Here is a 17,849-nt window from a genome sequence, read left to right on the forward strand (position 1 = left end):
CCACGCCATCCTGCTGCTGCTACATGCCGAGAGTCTTTTGGCGTTACGTGATGCCCGGCAGAATACATCCGTTTGATGGGGGTGGACTTACTCAGGGTGTCAGGGTCTGGTGAGGTGTAAAATCCCGATAAGGGTTAGGGTCCAAGCGTAGATAACTTGGAGCTAAAAACTTCAATGGTGGGGGGAGGGGTACGTTCTTACACGTTTCTGTCTGTCTCAACACCAAGTCTCATCCCGCGAAGCATCCAATTCAGGCTAAAATCTTGATAGAGGCATTAAACCCGCCTAGACCCTGCATCTCCACACCCCAGCTACCACCGGGCTGAGTGTTAGAGCAAGGCTGAGAAAGTCTCTTACAACATCTCCCAAAAGAGAAATTACACAACATTCAGCCTCTGCCTCACTCACTCACAACCTGAGCCCATCTCATTATGGTCCAAGCAAAGCTGGATACCGCCCCTCAAAAGGCACGGTCAAAACAAACAGCGTCAAAACCAAAGCGAAGACGTCAAACCCCAGAGCAACACAAGCTCAAACCAAACCCCAACAATGAAAAGGTCATCATCTCATCTTCGGAGCTAACACACTACCAACTCATCCTCGATATCTTCACCCGAACCTTCAACGAAACTCTCACCGATGCCGACTTCAGCAAGAACCTGCAAACCCTCAAGCAATCCCTCTTTGACCGAGACTTCGCCACGGCCTTCACGAACACCCCATCCAACCTCCCAATCTACTCAGCCCGCTGGTCACCCCCACGAGCTTTGGCCTACTCATCCATCTTCACCTCCTTATCCCGCTACCTCCCCAGACTCTACTCACCCACCAACACCCTCCCCTGCCTCGCCATAGGAGGTTGCTCCGCCGAACTGGCCGCCTTTGCCTCAGCCCTCACCCTCCTTCCTGGTTCCCCCTCCGGCAGCCTCACCCTCTTGGACTCTGCCCCATGGAGTGAAGTTCTCACCAACTTATCAACCTCCCTCACGAGCTCCCCCCCAATATCAAAATACGCCTCCAAACTCACCGTCCAACAACCACCCTTTATCCCCGCCGAGAAGCTCACCTACACCTTCCTCCAACAAGACGCCCTCACCACCCCCTTCAACAAGCTTTTCTCCTCCGACACCCCCCAACTGGTAACCCTCTTCTTCACCCTCAACGAACTCTTCACCTCCTCCGGCATAGGAAAAACAACCTCTTTCCTCCTCAACCTCTCCTCCGCCATCCCGTTAGGTTCACTCCTCCTAGTGGTCGACAGTCCGGGGTCCTACTCCGAAACAACCGTGGGAACCTCTCACAAGAAATACCCCATGGCGTGGTTGCTCGACAAGATTCTCTCGTCAGTCTGTCCGGACGTCAAGCCTTCAGAAACGCCCGAGGGGAGGATAAAGTGGAAGAAGCTCGAGAGCCACGAGTCGATTTGGTTCAGGTTGCCAGAGGGGGAGCTGGACTACCCTATCGGGCTGGAGAATATGCGGTACCAGATGCACCTGTACAAGGCTGTTGATCCCGCTGCTCCAGAAAAGGAGGAGAGTGGTGATGAGGAGGGTCATGATGATGAAGAGTGAAAAAGGAAAAAAAAAAAGAATATACTATTAATCACACACTAATTGACTTCCCTGCCATTGTTGCTATGTTCGCCTGCTATCTATCTACTCTCATTACGGCTCATGTAACCCGCCCGCACTGCTATGCTTGAAAAGACACAACTCTCTCCCTCAAAACAAACAAGACAAAAAAAGAAAAGAAAAAAAGGAAAAAAAAAAGAAGAAAAAAAAGAGAAAACAAAAAAAAAATCAAGCCCAAACCAACTTCTTAACCCTGTGCCCCAAAGTCTCCAGCAACCCCGTGTTCTTCTTCGCCTCCGCCACACTGATAATATCCCCCTTCTCAATCAAATGTCCCTCCCCCTCCTCCTTCTCCCCCTTCACCTCCCTCGGCTGATTCAACAGCGCCAACCTCTCAATCTCGGCCGCGATAACAACCACCTGCTGAATCTCGGTAAGCCGCGCAATGTCCTCATCCTCATCCTCCTCCCCCCCAATCTTCACATTCCCAGCACCACCCTCCCCACTCACAGCAGCAGACGTCTGACTGTACAACGCCTTCAACGCAATCTTCCTCGTAGGCGTCGTCACCGCAGCAGCAGCAGCAGCAACATTCTTTCCTGAAAAGAAGCCCGCCACCCCCGACAGCGCCGCGCTCGCAAAGTCGTCATTTGTCGGTTTCGGGTGATCACTCATGCTCGACAACGACCTCGTGTTGACACGCGTGACGTCCGTCAACCCAGGCTTGTACTCAATCACCAACCCCACGTTCCTCAGCTCGTCCACCTGCGCAGGCGAGATGGTGCTCGTGATATAAGTCCCGAATCTAATTTTTGTCACATGCGCCAGGTCAACCCTCTCAAAGCTAGAGACCTTGTCGAGGTTCCAGTCAAACCGGCAGAGATAGAGGGCCGAGTCGGTAAGTAGCAAGACTGCCTCCTCAAAGGTGGCACTGCGGATGGTGTCCGGCGTGCTAGGCGTGAGGAAGGCCCAACCACCAATAAACTCCTCTGCTTCGTCTTCAATAACCCGTTTCTGGCAGAGCTCAATGGCCTGCTGGCGCATGTTTTGCATCGATACCGCCGGGTCCTTGGTCATCATGTTTGCTTCAAACTCTTCAAACACAAGGGAGGTGACGTTCCCCAACAAAAAATCGATGCTGGCTTGGAGAAAAAAGTCGTTGAACATCCTGCCACACTGTTAGCAACCCAGCAACTCACAGTCGGGATCAGTGTAGAAACATACCCATTAAACAACCTCGTCAAGCTCAACCCAGCATCCGTCAACGCCCCCCTATAATTCCTCTTCCTCGTCCTCGTATAATCCCCCTTCATCGCCCCGGTCCCCGCATACTGCTTCCCGATCGCATCCCCATTATCCGCCCACAACCCATTAAACCAGCTATTCTCCTGATCTTTTTGCTTTTCCATATCAATCCCCTCCTCCCTCAGCTGCAAATCCAGCATAAACTTCCCAAACGAGCTCTGACAAACATTTGTCCGATCCAAACAATCCATACAATTCGTCCTCAACACCCCCTTTTGTCTTCGCTCCACAACCCCATCCACCACAACACTACTCCCCAGCTCCTCCAGCCTCCCGCCCAAAATCCCCAACAACACGCTCACATTCTCAAACTTCATCCCCCTGCACACCGAGTGAAAATCAAACCACTCGAACCCAATCTTTTCCTTTCCCTCCTTCACCAACTCCTCGTTCAACCTCTCCACGCCCCGTTCGTAAACCTCCCCAATCGGCGCCTCGACCCCATGTTTCTCCACCAAATTCACCACCTCCAACCCCCCGTACCGCTCCCCCAACCGTCCGAAATGCTTCCTCAACGCCGCAAAGTTCGCCTCCTGACTATGCTGCAACACCGGCGTCGGCTTCAACGAATACGGACTCTGAGTAAAAAACACCGGGAAACTCCCCCTGACTTGCGCAAAACTATACACCCTCCCCTTATCCCCCCCATCAACCTCATACAAAATCTGCTCCGTCTCGACCCCATTCGCCACCCATCCCTGCTCGTCAATCCCCCGACGCAAATACCTCAACCCCGCCCGTTTTATACTCCTCCTGCTTATCACCGTGATAACAAACTTCCTCTCTGTACCCCCCTTCTTCCCCCCAATCCCCCCCTCCCCCTCCCGTTTCTCCTCCGAAGGCGACAGATCCCTCATCTCCACACTCTCCTTCCCCCCCTTTTCCCCCTCATCCTCCTGAGCCGGGCTCTCGTCCACCGTAAACTCCCTCTCCCCCACAAACCCCTGCATCAGCGGCAAAACCACCCCCTCCACCCCCGCCTCCCTGAACCGTCTCATGATGTGCCCATTCCAGAAATACTCCCCCTCCACACTCTCCCCCAGCCCTCTCAACCCCCCATCCGCCAACCTCCTCGTAACATCAACATCATACCCAAAGAAGAACGTCCTGCTACTCCCAAACAGTATCTGTGCCGTCCTCAGCAACTTGGGCAACAACTCAATCGCAGCCTCGCTCCCATCCGCCCCATCCGGGATCTGAAACCTCGTCGGCACGTTCTTATTGCTCGCCCTATTCTGCTGGGCAGGAGGAGTGCCAGAGTCGGGCGTAAGGCCCATCTGCCTTTTGTTCTCCGCCGCCCACCCGGAGCGGGAAAACCACCTCTGCGCAAAACGGCCATAACTCCCCCGTCTGCTAATCACATCCTTCGCAATACTACTGCTGCTCGTATTCTCAGGAGGAGCGATGGCGTCGTCCTCCGTTGCTGACTCGACCGCGTCGTCACGGGGCAGTTCATCAATCCCCAACCCCCCCGTTTCTTCGTCACCGCTGGTAGACTGGCTTGTGCTCCCCTCCTTCTGCAGCCTGTTCTTCAACGCCAGCGCCGTCTTCCCAATCGAATCAGCCGCTTCCTGCCGGGAGGTGAGGGGTGTCAAAGCGACCTCGGTGACGACATAGATGGGGTGGCGACCAAACAAATTAGCGACCTGCTGCCTTCGGGTGACGGTGATGAGGTAGGAGTAGTGAAACACTGTTATTATGCCTGTATGATCATCCCACCCACTGCGTCAACATCATGTACCGGAAAGATGGTGGGGGCGGGAAAGAGACAAACCAACAACCCCATAAGCCTCAAAACTCTCGCTCGTCGCTGGCGGTGCGTGATCCCTCCCGACGGTCGAAACAGAAACATTACTCCCATACTTGATCTTCACCAGCGGCAACGGCGGGGGCCGACTCCCGTCTTTGGAGGGGACAGGGTTCAAAGGGTGAAGAAGTAGGCCGTCGACTGCCGCGGCGACGAGGACCTTGCGGGCTAGGCCGGGCATTTTTCGTTGTTTCTGTGTTCTCTGCTGTAAATGATCCGAGGTCGGTATGTCTTATATGTAAAAAAAAAAAAAAAAGTTTATGCAGAAGGGGTTCAGGCTAGAAAAAGGGGCAGGCAGCTTGGAATGCAGTGTAAGTGTAAGAAGCTATGACGCAAAATGTTGCTGTTGGGTACATGAGCTGATCGATGTAAGCTCTCATACCGTTGTCGTCGTTCCTAAAGGTTGAAAATGCTTGAACAAGTCACACGAATCAATAACTGACTGGTCCCGTGATCACTTGAGACTTGAGCAAAAGAAGGCCAACAACCTTGAGGGGCACGGGGGGAGGGTCTCGAACTTGGGCTGGCAGGTGTGAGAGTGATGATGTCTTTTAAATGGGCATGGTGGGACCCCACGCCAGCGCCAGTTGCGCAGCCAAAGAGCGTCACTGTGCAGAAGCAGCCCCCCCCCACGTCAGACGACCCAATGAATAATGAATTACACACACCCTACACCCAACCCCAACCCTAGCTGTATCTAAATCCAAAGTCAAATACCAGCCACCCCAACTCAAACGTGAAACGGTACAGACCGATAGATACAAAATGCAAAAAGAAAAGGCCCTGATGACGATGAAGTTTTGATTTTCTAGAAGGAAGGCTACTGCAGAAAACGTCTGCCAGTTGGTGTAGCAACCCCAACGCTCACAAAAATGACGTTGGGGATATAGATAAAAGCAACATATCTCAGTTTGTTTTTCATCCATTTCTGTCCATCCATCCAATAGTATAACCCATCCTCGGATTTTCCCTTTTTTTTCATCTTTTTTTTCCCTCTCTCGCTTTAGCCAACCGCAAAAATTGCTACTTTACATAGCAAGTCTCTCGACCTTGTCGCGGAGGGCGCGGATCTTGGAGTTGAGGTCGGAAGCCTCGTTGGAGGTGAGGGAGACGGCGATCACGGCGCGGGAGACACCGCAGGCACGACCCTGTAGGAGTCATTAGTTATACTGCGTCTTCAGAACTTGACAGACAAAAACATACCAGAGCAATCTTGCTGGGCACGTAAACGTAGGGCACGTTCTTCTCCTCAGAGATCAAGGGAATGTGGAGGACAATGCTGAGGGGAGCAGTGTCGGCGGCAAGGATGACAAGCTCGCTGGTGCCGCGGTTGATGGACTTGGTGGCCTCGTTGGCGCCCTTCTTGAGCTGCCTGTAGTGGCTGGCCTGCTGGACGCAGTCGAGAAGCTCCTGGACGAGAGCAGGGTCCTCGGCCTTGGGCCAGGCGGCAGAGTCGTTTTGACCAGACATTGTCGGTGTGGAAATGGATAGCGATAGTGTGTGCTTTTGTTTCCGATCGTCTCCAGGGTTCACTGCAGGTTTGCTCGCCCTGGGGGTGCTAGGGGATGTTGCTGGGGATCGCGACGTGAACGATGCAGAAGAAAGAGAAGATCTCAAAAATCAAAAATGCGCCTGCGAAAAAATTCATCCATGTGTTTGCGCCTGCCCACCACCACCCAGCCGAGAGTTTGGGCGGTGTGGGGTTTCTGCCGGGCAGTTGTGGCACGGTGGCACGGCGACAGGCGACACGGTGACAACGCTTACCTAAGGCAAAGCTCGCTGGGGCCTGCCGAGCAAAGCTTTGCCCAGCCGATGCACAGCCAACCAACCTGCAACCTGGAAACACCTCGTCCAGCAAACACCAGCCAACAACTTGGAACCGTCATCCCCCCATCCACAGCAACTCGCCTTCAACCGCTGCCCGCTGACTTCAGTCAACAAACGTATCGCAACCACGCTTCCATCGCCTTCGAGCCTTTTATTTTCGAATCTTCCCTCAGTCGATACAGCTTCGTGCTTAAACAACCACAATGTCGGATCTCTGGTAAGCCGCTAGCCCGGGTGGTGTCCCCTCACACTTCCAACCACCACAACCACAACACACATACGCGGAGGCTGGAGCTATCCGCTCGCTACTCGTCGACCACCACCACAAACACAACCCCCTCTTCAACGCCATGCATTGACTTTGCGCATCTGCTGCGATGCCTTCTTCTTGAATGGCTTTGCTAACATGCTTTTTGTCTACAGCCCCGTCTACGCGGTTAGTACCCTCGCTCCACCCCGTTGAAACCAACATCAGCTCTGCGGCGTCGGCGAATACAGCTCGCTTCGACTCCATACCAACATCAACATATACATACTAACATGCCGTAACAGCCCTTCTTCGGTGCCATGGGCTGCACTGCGGCCATCGTCTTCACCTGCCTGGGTGCCTCGTACGGTACCGCAAAGTCCGGTGTCGGTATCGCCGCCATGGGTGTTCTCCGTCCTGATCTCATCGTCAAGAGTATGTTGCACCCCTTCCCAAGTCAAGGGATGCTTGACTAAACCTTTCTCTAGACATTGTTCCCGTCATCATGGCTGGTATCATTGGTATCTACGGTCTCGTCGTGTCTGTCTTGATTTCCGATGCTCTCACACAAGACTCCTACGCTCTCTACACTGGTTTCGTACAGCTCGGCGCTGGTCTCTCTGTCGGTCTCGCCGGCATGGCTGCTGGTTTCGCTATCGGTATCGTGGGTGACGCAGGTGTCCGCGGTACTGCTCAACAACCGAGACTGTTCGTCGGCATGATTCTCATTCTCATTTTCGCTGAAGTCTTGGGTAAGTTTGTGTCTGTCATGCATGCGCCGCAGCAAGTACTAACGACATGCAGGTCTGTACGGTTTGATTGTTGCTCTTCTCATGAACTCGAAGGCCACCATCAACACTGTCTGTGCCTGAGCGTCTCTTTTGGTTCTCGCCGCGGGCCGATGTGGACGGACAAGATGGTTTATTGCAGCAAATCCACATCTCAACGCGGACCACACATCCACACATCGCCTTGTCTCGTCCCTGTAACGGGCTCCGAGACGGGGGTACATCCGGGGTTGTCATGACATGGCGGAGATGATGATTGGTATACATTATTTGGGGGTTGAGCGAGCGGCGCATCTCGACGATTGGAACGGTTAATGGTTTGGTGGCAACTCGGAACGTACATGTACTATTGTCTCATTATGGTTGCTTTATCACACTCGCGGGGTCTGGTTTTCTTTTTCTCATCATAGACGGATGATGGGCAAAGACTGTAGTTTAGGTTGGAATGGTGTTCTTTGCTATCTGTGTGTTTCTCTTTGGTTTACGTGTGACGTTGCAAGGTGGCTGGCTGTGTGTGTGTTGTCATGGTAAGTGTTTTTGAGAAGATTGTGTTGGGAGTTGTTTTCTGACCCTGGCACAGTGTTTCTGGACCGCGTTTGGTTCCGTTTAAATCATTGAGAGGTATCGCTACTCTGTCCTTGTCAACACTTGTTGCAACATCACTGTTCAGGTGCTTGATGGGAGGTTGGGTGGTCAACTAGGCTTTCCCCTTACTATCATGGGCTATCTTGTCTGACTTGTTGGTGTTGTCCCCACAGACATGTGACAGCCAGCAAAAGGTTTTGTTCCGAGTCACTCCACCACCACCACCACCACCACCTTCTCCACAAACCCTGAATTTCTCTCACCACTCCACAACCCAAAATAGCCTCGCCCGGCTAGCTCAATCGGTAGAGCGTGAGACTCTTAAGGAGTACTCCGAAATCTCAAGGTTGTGGGTTCGACCCCCACGTCGGGCTCAATTCCCGATCTACGATCACTTTTTGATGTTTTGACTGTATGTCTGTACTGCAGACAGGATTGGGTGATGTAATGTAATGTAATGTAATGTGGAGGGAAGGTGTGTCAACTTCTGTTTACAGCAGACAGGATCGGGTGATGTGATGTTGGGAGGGAGGATGTGGCAACTTCTTTTTGGTTGACTATGAATAACGTACGAGGAGACCTACTCATGGTTTTCCCGCTTCAATGTGTATATATATATAGGTGTAATGTAGGAGACATTAAACCGCGAACTGGGCGGTATAAATCTCTTGTACTCGTGCATTTTCACTCTCAGGGTTTATAGGGACATGAGAAAGTTCCCTCGAGACAGGTGGTTCATAATGGGCCAACGACGAACAAATACAGAAGAGGTGTGTTTGGTCATTGGCGGACAAGGTGATCCTGGAGAGAATTGCTGGACGGTGAAAAGATGGGCAAATAGACAGTCAATGCTTTGTCTTGGTAATTAGATATCAGATCGGTTTTGAGCCATCTGAAGTTGTCGTGGCTAGGACCCTGCCGACGGGAACCCAAACCTTCCCGTAGACTCCGGACGACTCCGAATACTAGTATTTCGGCAGTTGATGTCTTGTTTTGAGATGGATCGATCTTCAGCCCCAGGTGAAGGAAGGATCGCATTCGTAAAACGTTCCCATTGTGATGATGCGATGTTCGTTCAAGGTGCAGGTGGAGAATGTGACAACGCAAACGCTGAAGAAGGGACCAACAAATGCGACAGTGGTATTAGGTAATACTAGTATTCCGCCGTGTTGGGTGCCGCACCAGCCACGAATGAGGCTGGATGGCTGGAATATTGACAGATTGTGGCTCGGACAGTGTCATGCAAGGGGACGCGGGAACTGCCGAGTGGTCAATTGGGTTTGTTCAGCCGGGTTAGATTCCCCGCTATTTCTGCTGTAATCCTGCCAATTGTTTTGCGCAGAAGGGAGCTCGCTGCTTTCTCGGCCGGCGGGTGAGAGAGCGAGAGAGAGAGAGAGAGAGAGACATGGGTCGGGAATGTCGTTGCAGTGTGCCAGCAAAGAGACACAGCAGCAGTAGCGAGCAGCAGCGAGTCTTGGCCCTTGTCGGATGTCTTTTTGTACCTACCGTGTACAACGATTTTTGGGGGCTGTTTTTTTCTCTCGATCCCGCTCCTTGTCGCGTTTCCCCTCCCCCTTTTCGACCTCAAGGCGCAGTGTTCTTTTTTTTCCCCTTCTTCTTCATACCTAGATGTCCTAGTTTACCTCGCCTCTCTCTTGCGCCCGCCACCTACCATCATATCGAATCATATTCTTACGGTTACACTCCGCGCACCCTGTACGCGCTGCTGCTTGCTCCACACCTCGACTAGGGAATACTAGTATCCAGATCGACCTAAACGACAGGGGTGTTGTTGTGTGTGGTGGGTGTGAGCTTGTTGCTTTGCTTTCACACAATTTCCGATCTTTTTTCTTTTTGTTGCTGTTGTCGGTTTTGACCCCCAAGTACGATCACGCTCGAAAAGTATATAAGACTGCGCGCGCCTGCCCCGTCGCGTTGTGGTCAAGATGTCTTCTGGGACTAGATATTCTCTGAGGCAGACGCCGAGGTGAGTTGATACTTTTTGTTTTTTTTTGTTTTGTTTACACTACTGTTGCCCAACTTTGCCACCTGTTTACTTGGTGGTGGTGGTGGTCTCTGGCGCAAACTGGTCTCGCGTTTATCGTGTTTACACCCACCTAGGGGAATCAACCTCCCCTTTTGCGGTGTGGCCGGCTGGAATGCGCCGAGATCATGCCACACCCCTCTACAGCACTTGGTCGGTGATGAATGGGGTTGCTGACAGTATGGAACAGAAAAAAAGAACTGTTTGATGGCATGGTAGAAACACCTGCTCGCCGCAACACCCGTCGCAAGAATCAGCCCTCTATCGCGGAATCCGACGCCGAGTCTACCTCAGCCTCCGAGACGGTTGCCAGCATGGCCACCAAATCTGTGCGCCAGCGTGGCGTCGCCAAGTTCACCGAGCACGTCGACGAGGCGGACGAGGTCCCTACGGCCCCTACCACCCCCGAGAGCGACTCCTCCAAGCCCCTCCTCGACAAGAAGGTCAAGACCAATGGCGCCGCCAAGAAGGAGGAGAAGATTGTCGACGGGTGGAAGCCCGGTATGGACCCCAAGGTTGACCTCTCGGGCGAGTACGAGTTTGGTGGGCCTTGGTTCGTGTCTGTCATGATGATCGGATTCCCTCTTCTCATGTGGTACATGTGGATCGGTGCCGAGTACTATGACGGCAAGCTCCCCCTCCCCGAGGCTGGTCAGTCCTGGACCGACTTTGGCAAGCACCTTTACAACCTCTGCTACACTGGCGCGTTCCCCCATGCCAAGGCCTGGGCCATTTACTGGATCTTTTTCGTTGTGGAGGGTGCCATGTACTGCCTGATGCCCGGTGTCTGGGCTTACGGCAAGCCCCTTCCTCACAAGAACGGCGAGCAGCTCAGGTACTACTGCTCGGCCTATGCCTCGTTCTACACCACCATCGCCCTCGTTGCCGGCCTTCACTTTTCCGGCATCTTCCCGCTGTACACCATCCTCGACGAGTTTGGTCCCCTTCTCAGCGTGTCCATCTTCAGCGGCTGGCTGGTCTCGTTTATCGCCTACTTCTCGGCCCTCTACCGCGGCGCCCAGCACCGCATGTCTGGCAACCACATCTACGACTTCTTCATGGGCGCCGAGCTCAACCCCCGCATGTTTGGCATTCTCGACTTCAAGATGTTCTTTGAGGTGCGCATGCCCTGGTACATCTTGTTCCTCCTGTCGTGCGCCGCCGCGGCCCGCCAGTGGGACCAGTACGGATATGTCTCTGGAGAAGTCGGCTTCCTGGTGCTCGCTCACTACCTTTACGGCAATGCTACTTCCAAGGGCGAGGAGCTGATTGTTTCTTCATGGGACATGTACTATGAGAAGTGGGGCTTTATGTTGATCTTCTGGAACCTGTCCGGTGTTCCCCTGTCGTACTGCCACTGCACCTTGTATCTCGCCAACCATGACCCTTCGACGTACAGGTGGAATAGGTATTTCCTAGTCGCGCTCTATGTGGCGTACCTGTTTGTGTACTGGGTCTGGGACACGACCAACAGCCAGAAGAACGCCTTCAGGGCCATCGAGAAGGGCAAACTGGTGAAGCGCAAGACGTTCCCCCAGCTGCCGTGGCAGGTGGTGAAGAACCCCAAGGTTATCGAGACGGGGTTGGGGGACAAGATTTTGGCGGATGGGTGGTACGGCAAGGCGAGAAAGATTCACTATAGTTGTGATACGTTTTTTGCGCTGAGCTGGGGGTTGATTACTGGGTTTGAGAGCCCGTTCCCGTGGTTTTATGGGGTTTTCTTTACGATTATGATTGCGCACAGGGCGTGGAGGGATATTCACCGGTGCAGGGAGAAGTATGGGGAGGCTTGGAAGGAGTATGAGAGGCAGGTGCCTTATTTGTTTATTCCGGTAAGTTTGACACTCATTCTGCGAATCTGGGGTTGGAAAAGGGGTTGATGCTGATCTGATGTTAGTACGTCTTTTAAGGGGATGCGTGAACAGTGCCCGATGGGTTGGTTGTTTGGAGCTGCAGTTGCATTGCAGGTTGTCGGGTAGATGCATCATTGCGGGCAGGTGACACGTGGCCGCTACCTTGGGCACGGTTGAAGGGGGATGGGATGAGCAGGTGGGATGAGGTTTGACGTCTAATCCTGAAGAATGAAAGAATTGATGATACGGGACGAACGATGATTTGGGTTAGGATGGGTATGGATACGGGTATGGGATAGGATATCCGATACCTTTGGTAGGATAAGGACGGGAGGGACGGACGGACGGACGGACGAAAGGGAATACCTGGGGTTGGTGATGTGAAAGGAAATAGGATGGAAAGGAGGGTGGGATGGAGGGTTCAAAATTTGTTTGCTTTGAGTTTGTGTTTTCTGTTGCTTTCTCATTTTTGCACAGCAGGAAGCAGGCGAAAGCAAAAGCGGGCGAGTTATAGTGGGATTTATCTCTTGTTGTAATCGTTAATGCATTTTTTCGACATTTTTGTGTTTTTTTTTTTTTTTTTTTGGGAAGAGTTACATGTTTATTGGATTATTTTTGCGTGTTTGCTTTTTGATGTTTGGTGGTTTTGATGCTTTGATGTTGGGTCCTCGGATTCATGGGATTGCTGGAGTCATCAAAGACAGGAAGGGGTGTAATGAGCGAGCGAGTTCGTGTAGTTGAGTCTTTGTGTGTTGAAACGGCGTTTTCATGCCCAAGTTAGGTACTTACGATGATGATGATGATGATGATGATGATGATGATGATGATGATGATGATGATGATGATGATGATGATGATGATGATGATGATGATGATGATGATGATGATGATGATGATAATGATGATAATGATGATGGGTGCTTGTATGTCTTTCAAAAAGGAGTTTCATGGAATTCGTAAACATGTCAGAAGAGCACATCATAGGTAAACTTAGTATTGAAATTTACACATATAATCTACTCTTCTTTTCAAATTCAAAGCTATCCCCCTCCAGCCTCCGCCCGCCCCCCCCCCCACCCTTTCTTTGGCCGCCATATTTCGCTTAAATCAACTCTGTCGAAAAACAAATACTCCCCCTTGCAAACAGTCTAAGAGAAAAAAGAGAGTGGGTATCTACAGCAATCCTACATCCTTTCACACAGCAGCAAAGAAAAACGCCAAAACCAAAAACCACATGCTAGCCAACCCTCGCTATACGTGTTTCCCTCTCCTCATCCCCCCCCCATTTTTCTTCCCCCACCAGTCCTCAAAGCCCCCTCTTCCTCAGATCAACTATCATAACCTCCCTCGCCTCCTCCATCCCCTGCCCCTCCCTCCCACCAACCTCGTCCCTCACCCTAAGGGAAGGCCCGGTCTTCATCTCCTCCCACCCCTCCCCGCCATCCCACCTCCCCGCCTTGGTGTAATCGCCCCTCGTCCCCCCCGAAACCCACGCAAAACGAAAGTATTCCGGCTCGTCCTTCACCAACCCCTTCGGCCGTGTCCACGTAACATTCGACACCACCCCACTGCTCCCAGCCCCGGGCGCAGAGTTGCCATCATCAAAATATGTCCTAAACCTCTCCACGTCATTGACCAACACGCTGATGCCATCGTATGACGGGGCGGGCGGTGCCTCCCATGAGAAGGTTATGCTGGTGTTGGGAGAAATTTTCGGCTCATCAATCACCGGAAGAGGCGACTGAACCGGCGCATCCCCCCTCAGAGCGAGCGCAGTCTGCAAAACCGGATCGAACCCCCATCTCGCGATCCCGTTGATGAACAACCCCAGCAAAAGACCCTGAAACAACAACGACGGGCGAGTCTGAAGCGAGGTGCCCGGCAGGAGCAAAAGCGCGAGGATGTAATGATGAATACGCAAGTTCTGACCCGGCAGCAGCAAGAAAATAATCAAGCAAACAGCAAACAACCCGTACAATTTGAGGTGAGACCTCAACCTTGCTTCTTGCCTGAAAAACCAGATCTGGAAGACCACAGCAAAGAAGAGGACGATGATGATGATTGCCAAAGCGGCGCGGGCACCGGGTTGTTGGTTTATGTCGTGGCTGTTGAGCCGCTGGATGGGGATGAAGTCAAAGGTGTAGTTTGTCAACGACCCAACCCACGCGCCGCCGAGCCAGAGGATCGTCTTTTCCACGTGGGCGGTCAGGCCTTTGAGGGTGCGCCGGATGCCCATCTTGTCGTACATCACCCAGGCGACGAACATGGCCGGGAGGTAGAGGCCGATTTCGCGGGAGAAGAGGGAGGCAAGGTCGGTGTAATTAGGAGTGTCCATTGCCATCCCGACTGTCCAGAACAGGCCGCTGAACTGGGTGAAGAAGAAGAGGCCTGGGTGGCTGACGAAGAGGGAGAAGACTGTCGTGAAAACGACCGAGATGGCGAGGAGGGACCAGCGGGGGTCACGGGAGGAACATTCGACGTCGGGTTCGAAGGTGAAGCTGAGGGGGAAGTAGGAGTCGAAGGGGACCGAGGTGATGCCGTTGCGTTTGGTGCTGTTGTAGTTGGATTGGAGTCCCACCAGGCGGACGACACCACAACCGCCTGTGGCGTCCGAGATGACGCCCGCATGGATGGCAGAGCCGCAGATGAAGGAATCGCCTCTGTAGATGGCCGGTCCGTCTCCATCAGCAGGAGGCCCGCCGACGACCAGTGGCTTGTAGATGACTTCTTGATCGCCAACCGCCCGGGGATTCAACACCTGGTAACTCCCACAGTTGCCTGGGCACCTGAACGGGAAACCCCCATCATCAAACGGTCTGCAGTCGATGCCGTCCAGGCCACAGCCGTTACCTGCGATCCAGTAGGTCGAGCCGCAACCAATATTGACCAGTCTTCCCCATTCTGCAATCTCGCTCACCGCTTGCCCGTTTTTGAGCGTAAAAGCAAAGGATACGATCCAGACGACATACAAGACGAGCACAAGCGCGGCTCTGTGGAGTTTGTTGGGTAGATACCTATCCAGTAACACAATCGGGAACTGCTGCACCTGGGGGAACAGCGGTTCGATCCGGAACCGTCGAGGTACAGCAGGCCCCTCGGTCCATTCGACACCAGCCTTTATCCACCGGCGCACCGGGTACGGAACCCACTTGAACCGTTTCCACGAATTTTCGTCTTGGATAAACCGTGGTGTTGGTGGGGAGCTGTCAGCCTCGTCTGCATTCCGGGCTTCTCGGATAGGCGCATCGGGGTGGTTGTTGTCGACGATAAGGATGTTGGCATTGCTCGAGGCAGCGGTGGACGTGGTACCGGAAGAGTCGCCGTTCACACCTGCTTCTCTTTCGATATCATTTGTCTCGCCCATGTTTTTACCCACCTACGGCCCAAGGACAACAGCAAACAAGACACAACAAAGAGGGACGGACGTGCAGGGTAAACGAGCGATTGTATTTAGGAACTCAAAGAAGGAAAAAAATACAACGAGGTAGAAAACAACTAGGGACGGCAGAGGAGGGGGAGCATAGCCAAGGACATGTCGGGATAAGCAATGACAAACAACAAATGCCATGAACAACCGTCCGAACTCCGAGAAGCCCGCGCCCGTCTCAACTGGCTTTTTAGCGCAACGCTGGCACACGCTGCCCTGTTCTTGTCCCCCTGTAGGCAGGGCTGAATGCGGGGACCCTAGCCGCTGCCTGACGTAAACACGGACTTGAGACCCCAGTGGATATCTGATTAGCGGGTGCATCAGCCCCGATAGGAACAAAACCGTTTGACCCCAAGGTTTCCACTTTGGGCGACTGTGTGCTTGGCATCGAGGGGCAGCATGAGACCCGTCAGTGGGTGTTTGAAATTGATTCGTGAGTTAATCGTTGACATAATAAATGAAGGAGAGAAAGTACTAACATCTTCGAGCAAAACAAAGTTTGATTGATATCTCAAGTTGTGTTGCCTGAAGTACCAGGATCATCGTTACCAGTCTGCTGGGTCAAACGCTGTCAAGGATTTGATTTTCACTCGGTTCAGGAAAGACTTGAGGTCCAAGCTCGCTCATACAACCATCAACTGCAAAACTCGCAAAATGACGGTTGATACCGAGCCACAAGAACCCGAGTCGACAGCCATGAGGTTTGAAGTAGTGTCCTCGGCTCTCAAGGAGGGCACAGCAGCTGCTGCCAGAGTCGGTCGTCTGGCTCTTCCGGGACGTCGTCCCATCGACACTCCAAACTTCATCGCCGTCACTTCACGCGGCACTCTGCCTCATGTCACCCCTGACAATATCAGCAAGCACCTGCAAGTGAGCGGTGCATACTTTTCCCTCGAAGACTGTCAGTGTTCCCCCCTCATGCTCTATCAAAAACCACTCATTAACCCCCCACCAAGTCGTCGAAAAGTCCCAGCAAAACCTCTCCCGCCCACCACCCATCTTCAGCGCCCCGACCAGCACCAACCACCCCACCCCCTTATACAGCTTCACCGGCACCCCCTCCCACATAACCACCATCCTCGCCGCCCGCCGCCTCCCCGCCGTCCCCTCCCCGATAGGCAACTCCACCAAATCCATCTCCGTCTTCACCAACACTGGCTTCCAAAACCTCTCCACAACCGATTACCTCTCTGCCGCCTCCACCCTCGAACCAGACATCACCATCCCCCTAGCCGACCTAACCAACAATTCCCCCCCAGGCACCTCCCCAACAAGCAAACGAGCCCTCCGCATGGCCGAGCGCACGGACGAGTGGATAGTAGACTGGTTCTCCTCCCCCCTCTCCACCTCCACATCAACCTTCGCCCCAGTCCTGCCAATCCCCTACCCAATCCAGTGGGAATACCTCTCCCGCCTGGCAGAAGACTACATCCCCTCTTCCCAACTCTCCGGGTTGGCAGTCCACGACCCGGATATCATCCCCGATCTTGCCACTCACCAACCCTCCCTCTTGTCCCTCCCCCTTTTGTCGCTTTCCAACCCGAGCAACCCCCACCTCATCCTCCGTCACATAGCCCTCGGAACAGACCTCTTCGCCCTCCCGTTGATAAACGCCGTATCCGACGCTGGTTTAGCCCTAAACTTCACCTTCCCCGCCCCTCCCTCTCCTGGGAGCCCCCCCCTTCCATTGGCAGTCGACCTCTCCCTCCCCTCTTTCAGCACATCCGTCACCCCCCTCTCCGAGTCCTGCACCTGCTACGCCTGCAAAAGCCACCACAAATCCTACATCCACCACCTCCTCCAAGCACGCGAGATGCTAGGATGGACACTCCTCCAAATCCACAACCACGCGACCATGTCCGCCTTTTTCGGCGGGATCCAGCGGTCGATCAAGGATGCTACCTTTGAAGACGAGAGGTTGAGTTTCAGCAGGGCGTACGACAGCGAGATGCCCGCGGGGGTGGGGGAGAGGCCGAGGATGAGGGGGTACCAGTATAAGAGTCAGGGAGGGGAGGAGAATGCCGGGAAAAAGAAGAATAAGCCTGCATGGCAAAAGGAACTGGCGGTTGAGGATGACAAAGTCGAGGTACCGGAGACAGATGGAGGGAGGGAATTACAGGAGAAGGGGGTTGGGGAGGTGGTAAAGGGGTCAGGTAGATGAAGCCAAATAGACCTGGAGATGGGAAGAAAAAAGAATAATAAATAAAAAATAAAAATATAAAAAACAATATCTTTCCTTTTGTGTCAAAGTCCTGGTCCAAGAGATGAATCTCGTCACCGGTAGATACATCCATCCATGTTTTGATAAAACACTCAAAACCACCTTTTAATCACTACCTATCCAATATTTCTACCCTTTTCCACATGTCACACACCGCAGCAAGTTATATACAAC

General features: G+C 53.0%; 7 protein-coding genes and 1 non-coding gene across 8 annotated transcripts; 5 read left to right on the forward strand and 3 right to left on the reverse strand.

Annotated features, from left to right (window-relative positions):
* Positions 1-431: 431 nt before the first annotated feature.
* QC762_202950 (uncharacterized protein) lies at positions 432-1,571 on the forward strand (the record flags this gene model as incomplete). The annotated part of the gene is made up of 1 exon (XM_062887183.1): positions 432-1,571. The coding sequence occupies one exon, from the start codon at positions 432-434 to the stop codon at positions 1,569-1,571; it is 1,140 nt and encodes a 379-aa protein (XP_062746976.1).
* A 228-nt stretch (positions 1,572-1,799) lies between these two features.
* On the reverse strand, positions 1,800-4,864 carry QC762_202960 (uncharacterized protein; the record flags this gene model as incomplete). Its single annotated transcript, XM_062887184.1, has 3 exons — positions 1,800-2,739; positions 2,796-4,578; positions 4,651-4,864. The coding sequence occupies 3 exons, from the start codon at positions 4,862-4,864 to the stop codon at positions 1,800-1,802; spliced, it is 2,937 nt and encodes a 978-aa protein (XP_062746977.1).
* Positions 4,865-5,711: 847 nt separating this feature from the next.
* On the reverse strand, positions 5,712-6,727 carry SNU13 (RNA binding protein snu13; the record flags this gene model as incomplete). The annotated part of the gene is made up of 2 exons (XM_062887185.1): positions 5,887-6,727; positions 5,712-5,831 (listed from the first exon to the last, which is right to left on the reverse strand). The coding sequence occupies exons 1-2, from the start codon at positions 6,151-6,153 to the stop codon at positions 5,712-5,714; spliced, it is 387 nt and encodes a 128-aa protein (XP_062746978.1). The 5' UTR covers positions 6,154-6,727.
* Positions 6,728-7,077: 350 nt separating this feature from the next.
* Positions 7,078-7,629, forward strand: CUP5 (vacuolar ATPase V0 domain subunit c; the record flags this gene model as incomplete). The annotated part of the gene is made up of 3 exons (XM_062887186.1): positions 7,078-7,192; positions 7,246-7,509; positions 7,562-7,629. 3 exons carry the CDS (start codon positions 7,078-7,080, stop codon positions 7,627-7,629), a joined length of 447 nt encoding a protein of 148 aa, XP_062746979.1.
* Positions 7,630-8,417: 788 nt separating this feature from the next.
* QC762_0033900 lies at positions 8,418-8,504 on the forward strand. The gene has a single exon. It is a non-coding gene; the product is annotated as a tRNA-Lys (tRNA).
* Positions 8,505-9,498: 994 nt separating this feature from the next.
* ERG4 (C-24(28) sterol reductase) lies at positions 9,499-12,360 on the forward strand. The gene is made up of 3 exons (XM_062887187.1): positions 9,499-10,117; positions 10,365-12,006; positions 12,072-12,360. The coding sequence occupies exons 1-3, from the start codon at positions 10,077-10,079 to the stop codon at positions 12,081-12,083; spliced, it is 1,695 nt and encodes a 564-aa protein (XP_062746980.1). The 5' UTR covers positions 9,499-10,076; the 3' UTR covers positions 12,084-12,360.
* Positions 12,361-13,333: 973 nt separating this feature from the next.
* Positions 13,334-15,391, reverse strand: QC762_203000 (uncharacterized protein; the record flags this gene model as incomplete). Its single annotated transcript, XM_062887188.1, has 1 exon — positions 13,334-15,391. The coding sequence occupies one exon, from the start codon at positions 15,389-15,391 to the stop codon at positions 13,334-13,336; it is 2,058 nt and encodes a 685-aa protein (XP_062746981.1).
* A 459-nt stretch (positions 15,392-15,850) lies between these two features.
* On the forward strand, positions 15,851-17,682 carry QC762_203010 (uncharacterized protein). Its single transcript, XM_062887189.1, has 3 exons — positions 15,851-15,887; positions 15,943-16,355; positions 16,411-17,682. Exons 2-3 carry the CDS (start codon positions 16,109-16,111, stop codon positions 17,613-17,615), a joined length of 1,452 nt encoding a protein of 483 aa, XP_062746982.1. The 5' UTR covers positions 15,851-15,887; positions 15,943-16,108; the 3' UTR covers positions 17,616-17,682.
* Positions 17,683-17,849: the final 167 nt, after the last annotated feature.

The sequence above is a fragment of the Podospora pseudocomata genome, assembly GCF_035222375.1.
Source record: "Podospora pseudocomata strain CBS 415.72m chromosome 2 map unlocalized CBS415.72m_2, whole genome shotgun sequence".
Taxonomy (NCBI): domain Eukaryota; kingdom Fungi; phylum Ascomycota; class Sordariomycetes; order Sordariales; family Podosporaceae; genus Podospora; species Podospora pseudocomata.